The sequence below is a fragment of the Lathyrus oleraceus genome, chromosome 2, assembly GCF_024323335.1.
Source record: "Lathyrus oleraceus cultivar Zhongwan6 chromosome 2, CAAS_Psat_ZW6_1.0, whole genome shotgun sequence".
Taxonomy (NCBI): Eukaryota; Viridiplantae; Streptophyta; class Magnoliopsida; order Fabales; family Fabaceae; genus Lathyrus; species Lathyrus oleraceus.
In genome coordinates, this window is record NC_066580.1 from 206206248 (window position 1) to 206213873 (window position 7626).

Below are 7626 nucleotides of genomic sequence, written 5' to 3' on the forward strand. Positions count from 1 at the left end.
GAGTTATCAAGTCTTAAACATAGGTATGAATATTAGGAGTAATATTTATACCGGATTGACCCGCTATGAGAATACTATATAGAAAGTTATGCAAGGTGTCATAAGTTATTCTCATGGTGATAATAGTGTATTCCACTCTTCGACCTGAAACCACTATGGATCCTAGATGTAGAGTCGAGTGCTTTATTGCTGATCCAACGTTGTCCGTAACTGGATAACCATAAAGACAGTTGATGGTACTCCACAAAGCATGTTGAGGGACATGAGTGACCTAGATGGAATTTGCCCATCCTGCATAACAGGATAAATGTCTATGGCCCAATATTGAACTGGACAAGGATGACACGGTCTATGCCTTGTGTTCAATATAGACATAAGGGCAAAAGGGTAATTATACACATAAGTATTATCACAGAAGGAATTGTCAGATCACATGACATTTTCGTGTCTTGGGTAACAGTATTGTGTTGCTAGATACCGCTCACTGTTTATTATGTTAAATGCGTGATTTAATATAATTGTCAACGTCACGAAAACCTACAGGGTCACACACAAAGGACGGATTGATGAGAGATAGAGTAACTAAGGAATACCGTAAGGTACGGTGCCCTTAAGTGAATTATAGAACATCGTAAGGTACGATGTACTTGAGTAGAATACAAAATATGGTAAGGTACCATGGGCTTAAGTGATTTTGGGCATATTATAATATATGGGCCAAAATACACTTAAGTGGGCCTTTTAGCTTGAAGCCCACACAAGTGGTTCTATAAATAGAACCCTTGTGCAGAAGCATTCATTGCGGTTGCATTCTTTTCGTTTTCACTCTCTCTCTCTCACTCAAAGCCTTCATTCGTACCAGCTAGCACTGAGATTGAAGGAACCCGTTCGTGTGGACTGAGTAGAGACGTTGTCATCGTTCAACGTTCGTGATCGCTTCGTGGATCTGCATCAAAGGTTTTGATCGTCACAAGAGATCTGCACCAAAGGTTTCAATCGTCACAAGAGGTAAATATTCTATCACTGATCATGACCATTCGTAAGGATCTCTAAAGGAGAAAATTTTAATTTCCGCTGCGTTTTGGACCGCAATTCTCCTTAAATAAGTATTATCACAAAAGGATTTATAAGATCACATGATATTTTCGTGTCTTGGGTAGCAGTGATGTGCTGCTAGATATCGCTCATTTTTTATTATGTTAAATATGTGATTTAATATAATTGCTAATATCGAGAAAACCTACAAGGTCACACACAAAAGGGCGGAATGATGAGAGATAGAGTAAATGAGGAACACCGTAAGGCACGGTGCACTTAAGTGAATTGTAGAACATCGTAAGGTACAGTGTACTTAAGTAGAATACGAAATATGGTAAGGTACCACACGCTTAAGTGATTTTGGCATATCATAAGATATGGGCCACATACACTTAAGTTGGATTTTTAGCTTGCAACCCACATAAGTGGTTTTATAAGTAGAACCCTTGTGCAGAAGAATTTGTGTAATTGCAATTTTGTTTCTCTCTCGCTCACTTAAAGCCTTCATTCGTAGCAGCTAGAACTGAGATTGAAGGAATCTGTTCGTGTGGACTGAGTAGAGGCGTTGTCACCATTCAACATTTGTTATCGCTCCGTAGATCTGCATCAAAGGTTTCAATCGCCATAAGAGGTAACGATTCTATCACTGATCATGCCCATTTGTAAGGATCACTAAAGGAGAAAGTTTTAAATTTCGCTGCGTTTCGAATCACTCTTCTCCTTCATATGGATCATGTGCATAACTAATTGCGCGATCATATCCCACGTCCTAATCAGAAATAAGAGCGTCAAAGTAAGTCTCGTTAAAGGAAGTTTCTCTATCAAGAGAACCACTATAAAGCCTCTCCAACTCATAATTATCAAACATAGTTATAACGAATAAAACTAAATTATTGTTAACTAGGAGATGGGAATCTGAACTAGAAGATATTGCGGCCTCAACTAAGGAGGGACAATCACTACTCTCAGAGTCACTAAACAAACTTATGGGATGCTCATTTATATAATCCATGTCAAAGTAACTAAGGACTATGAAATAAGCTCATGGTAAGAAGGGTACCTGGAGAGAGTAGAATCTGAAAAAGAAGGTAGAGGTTAAAGAAGGAATGGAAAGCTTTGTTCTAGGAAAGTCAAACGCTTAAAAGAAATGTTCTTGAGAAGAAACGGAATTGCTCCTGTAAATAGAATCTAACTCTCACAAAAGATGAAAATTCTCCCAAAAGTTAACATATCAATGGGAAACAGAAAGTTACAAATCAAAGGTCATATTACACCTTGGGATACAAGCGAACTCAAGCGCACTCAAATGCCCTAGGAAAAAGCGCCATGGCATAACATAGGATCCTAAAGTCGTGTTCCTGAAAAATTGGCGAGGTGTTTCAATAATGGGAAAGGCATTTAATACATGTGTGTTCCATTACTTGTGTAACTACTCCATGACCTTCATACTTCTCACTATAATCGGATGCAATAGTCAGATGACAGACATGACTTTGAAATACTTTGTGGCTAGTAAATACTTGGCAAGCCTTGAGGCAACTGTTGTGGGCTGGCATAAGGCCTAACGCGAGTGTGCAACCATGTATAGCCCAACTGAAATTATCCAACATATATAGTCAGCACATGTGAGATTCGAGGTACACTTTTTCAATCTATACTTTTACTATACTCATCTTAGACTTTGTGACTGACTTGGGCATTAGAGTATTAATCTTGCAGGTTCACCTTGGGCTACTATACTGGAGATTAGTATAATCGCTTCTAGGGTCCTACATCAACAATCAACACTAATTCTGATTTCAACACAAAACAAATACTAAATTAAGAAATAAATGCTAACATATTTATCTTCATGCATAATTATATTTACAATTGCATAAATAAAAAAATATTCATCTTATATGCCTACCTTTTTCTTTTTTCAATGGACCGTGTAATAATAAATTATGGGTGTTGTTCAATACATCCTGCATCATATGTAGTGATCACACAACCTATCGAAACCCCAAAATATCTTTTTTATATTCATGATTTCAAAATTCGAACGTGCTTATTTTACAACAAAATCACTTCATGACCGAGACACACAATGTTTTTAAAAAATTGGTCTGAATTCTAATCTCTGAATTAACCTTACATGCATCTTTTTTTGTTTTCTTAAAATCACAGTTCCGGATTTTAATCTCCAAATTAACCTCGTGATAATACTTTACACCTTTTCACAGTAAATTCGAAGAAATTGAACTTTTTTTAATAAACTTACATTACAAGTAATATATAAATCAGTCCCAGAATAAACCATACATATTTATCATTCAATGATAATATCAAAATAGAAGAACTAGTCCATATATATGAATGCCAAAATGTCAAAATTTAAAATTCAAAATTTTATAATCAATCCCATTACAAACCATAGTAATAAAAAATGTCAAAATATGCAAAATAAAATCTCACTACTACATATATCTTGCCCAATATTCCTCTTCTGCCACTGACACTACAACGCACGTCATGCCTCTCCTAAGATGGCTTGTAGAGTGGCATCTGAGGAGTGTCTTCCTCAAACCTGCCCCTAGTGATGGCCTTTTTCCCGATATCTACAATGCAATGACATATTGATAAAACATCAACAACATGGTCCGCCCTTGTTTGCTTCTTCTCTAAGACCTCCTGATGAGCTAGCCTCAGAGGATCTCCTTCTGCATCTGGTGTCATGTATGAATGTGATACTATCTAAAACCATTGAGTGTAGTTGTATAGCATACTCCATGGACGAGGATTTGTCACACGACATTCATCCTTTAGAACCAAATAATCATAGTACGCTGCAAAAGTCTCATCAACATTCCTGCGAAGGACGGTGACAAAAGCAAGAACGGTGGGGTTTCTAGGTATACCTTGCAATTTCATATACCCAAACGGATGCATGACTCGCTCAGGTAAATGTAAGTACATAAGTCGAGACCCACGTTCCATTCATCTAGAGTAGAAGGCTATCACTTCCAAGGGTCGTGTCTCATGGTGATTTGGCATACGACATAAAACATATATCATCTGGAACTATGTAGTGAAGAGCAACTCAGAATGGCTCGGTAGCTTGATTCCTTCTAAGCGAGATGGTCTAGCACGCGCATGGAAAAGCCTCATAGTAGTTTTCCACATATACTCAATCGGCGAGACGTTAAAAATATTGGTGGATTCATGCCTGAAAATGGAAAAGATGAAATATTAGTAACTGTGTAGGACAAGTATTATATTGTTTATATCAATAAATGTTCAAAACAATTATCATAAATAGACTATTTTTCCTGTCAAGTCTTCCATAAATTACTTTCGGCTAGTTTGGAGTATAGGTACACTAGACAAGAAATCTCTCAGTTGTACTTGTGAATCCTATCTAAGTCAATGACATATCTGAGGTAGATAACGTCAACATAGGTTGCACTTTTGTCCATAAAAAATGGATGTGTCGATCAAAACCAAGAGGTATGACCTAAATGCATATGCTATATGGTATGCAACTCATACCATCAGCACCCACAACTGTAGTCAAGTGATGTGCCTACAGATCCACAAAAAATAAATTCATAGCATGACATCCTCTGGTGTCATCTATCTTCTATTGCACTTTTCCAGGGTCAACTCCCAAATATGTCACCATCATGTCTAGTGTCTCTGGTATATTGGCTCTGGTGTATTTAAGCCTCAAGTATCATACCCGTAAAATAATTAGGTAATGCATGTGTGTGAAATCAAAAAAGGAAAAGGAATTAACAACTTACCAAAGCAATGGAGTAAAACTTCATATACATACAATGGAGTGGAGTAGAGATGTGATAAGCTTCAACGTAATAGATAGAATCTCTCATAATGCTTGAAAATGAGAAGAACATGTTCTGTAAAAGAAATTGAGGAGAAGCTATTTTTTTCTCTATCTTTGCTCTTTTGCATAAATGAAAATGGAAAGGGAGTGGGAAGGGCGGGCGAGTTTACTTAAATAGAAGCGTCTGAATTTCAATCTCCGTGAAAAATCCGAATATTGAAATTAGTAGTAGTTTTAAATTGTGTGGTCCTGAGATTGGTCAAGGGTCGGTTTATTGTATTATGCGCGTATGAGATTCAATCCCTATAATTTATTATACGGATTCCAAAATCAAAAGTTTTTTTAATATTTAGATTGACATGCTCGTGAGTTACATTGTTGTGTACTAAATGTGTCCGGATTGTAAAATCCGAATTTAAAGACTATTTTTAAGATTTCATAAAATTTTCGTTAAGGTGTATGAGTAAATCATGGGGCATTGAACCATTCCCAATGAAAACTTTGTATAAACATGGCCCCAAAATTAATAAAAGATAATTTGATCGTAATAATCCCACTAATTGGTGAAAGTGGCTTTGTTTTAGTGAACAATTTTTCAAAATAGCTTAATAAATAAGTAAGGTATTTAATTGTTTCCAATGTCGTTTCTTTCTTAAAGGTGTTTCCTTTTGACTCATACATCTTTTTCTTTTTGGTTGATGAGGTGGTAGTGCATGTGACAGCAACAACTTTAACTAAGAGTGTGCATTGCTTAATTAAGAAGGAGCAAATGGAAAACAAAAAACAATTGGTAAAATTTTATTTGATCAAAAGTTGAAGACTTTATCATGAAACAAACACACCAAAACACTAAATCAATTGGAACCATTTTTTCTATATGGCTAAAGCCTTTGCCACAATCTAACCATAATTTTACAAACTCTCATAGCTATGCCAATGAACCATGGCCAAAGCCAACAATCCACAAGGTGGTATAAGCTATGCTTTATGCCCCCGAGTGATGATAGTTCAGATGATTCTGACACCGAATCTGTAGTCATAGCTCCAAGTACTTCAACTCAAACTAGTACATGGCAAGAACCTTCTCCACCACATTCACCACTACATCCAGAACCTGATATCAACTGGCTTACTCTTCCACCGCCACCACCTCCGCCTTTTTTCACACCACTATCGCCACCACAAAGGTCTTCACAAATGCCATCACTATCACCACCACCAAATCCAGAACTTCAACTCAACTGGGAGAGGTATTTTCCACCAGCGCCTCCTCCTCTTAGTTTGCTTAGACAACTGGAGGATGCAAACTCAGAACCTCGAATTAACATGCAATCTTTACAACCACCACCGCCTCCTCCTCTGCCACCACTACCACAGGATTCAAGGGACACTGTATATCGCTTTACTGATAATGTTTCCCCTTCCTTGATCGAGCAAGTTCGACCTGGTGTCAATCAAAGTGAGTTCCTTCGAATTCCAGATAGTGTCATCAATGCAATTCACATGGTGACAATCTCAGAGTTGCATGAAAGAGATGAACTCTCACAGTGTCCTATTTGCATGGAGGAGTTTAAACTGGGCGATCAGGCATGTCAGCTACCCTGCAACCATAGGTACAAGTTTGAATGTATTCTTCGCTGGCTTCACAACAACACAACATGTCCTGTTTGCAGACTTCAGTTAGAGGGTTTTACAGGAAAAGGTTGTTCTTATAACATAAATGATGACGGTGACAGTGATGATGGTGGTGATAATGATAGTTTAGACCTTGAAGCTCAAATTCCACCACAAGTAAATATTAGTTTGGAAGACCTTTTTCAATTTTCACCACATTCACAAGTTACAGTAGATGGTGCAGATCACAACTCTGATGAAGGTGACTATGACAGTGCATGTGATGATTTAGATGATGCCCATGAAGATGGAGAATGATTTGGTAATAACATTCAAGTAGTCATTATTCACATACTTAACTATTTGAGTTGTAAATTGATGCCTATAATGAATGTATGGAATGGTGAATTGTATTTTGCAATTTGGGTTGATTGTTAATTTGCATGCTGAGTATCTATAATTGATTCTAGTGGTTTTGTTCAAGGGTATAAGTAAAATAATATAATAATATTGATAATGTGATTGCTCGATGCAAAAGCAAATGGAATAGAACATTTTTTAATTAAATGCCCTGTTCTTATTGAAAATTTGGCAGGTTTCAACCTGGTTAACTATATTGCAGAAATACATCAAAACTCACATGTGTAACTACTTAATTCTCAAATATGTTTATTGTTTCATTGAGGCTTGTACCGGCAAGAAATAAAATAAAGATGACCCTGCTTATCAGATAACGCGAGAGGGTTTCTTTATGCTAATTATGTGAAATCAATTAATGATCTTTATCAACTTTACTAGTTTAAGTTAGTGATAATTCCTTATGAAGGTAGTTAGAGGTTGTTAGAATAAAAAGGTAGTTAGAGGTTCTTAGAATAAAGAGCTGTGTTATTTATACACTGTCTTTTTATACACCATATCTATACAGATCATAACAAAGTAAAATGTTAGTTGCACATAAATTTAAACAAAATAAATTAATAAAATAATAAAGTTAGTATAATTTATGTATATTTTTATGGTATATACGGTGTAACTGTTAAAACAAATGTAAACATATTTTTCTTTTTTAGAATAAATTACAGATTTTCTATTTTATCCTTTTTGTAGATAAGTAAGATAATAAAGGGACATATGTAACCAACTATTAT

The 7626-nt window shown here is 36.1% G+C and overlaps 1 protein-coding gene across 1 annotated transcript; it reads left to right on the forward strand.

Moving 5' to 3' along the window:
* Positions 1-5623: 5623 nt before the first annotated feature.
* LOC127118905 (E3 ubiquitin-protein ligase RING1) lies at positions 5624-6954 on the forward strand. The gene has a single exon (XM_051049142.1). It carries the CDS (start codon positions 5795-5797, stop codon positions 6794-6796), a length of 1002 nt encoding a protein of 333 aa, XP_050905099.1. The 5' UTR covers positions 5624-5794; the 3' UTR covers positions 6797-6954.
* The last annotated feature ends 672 nt before the right edge of the window (positions 6955-7626 follow it).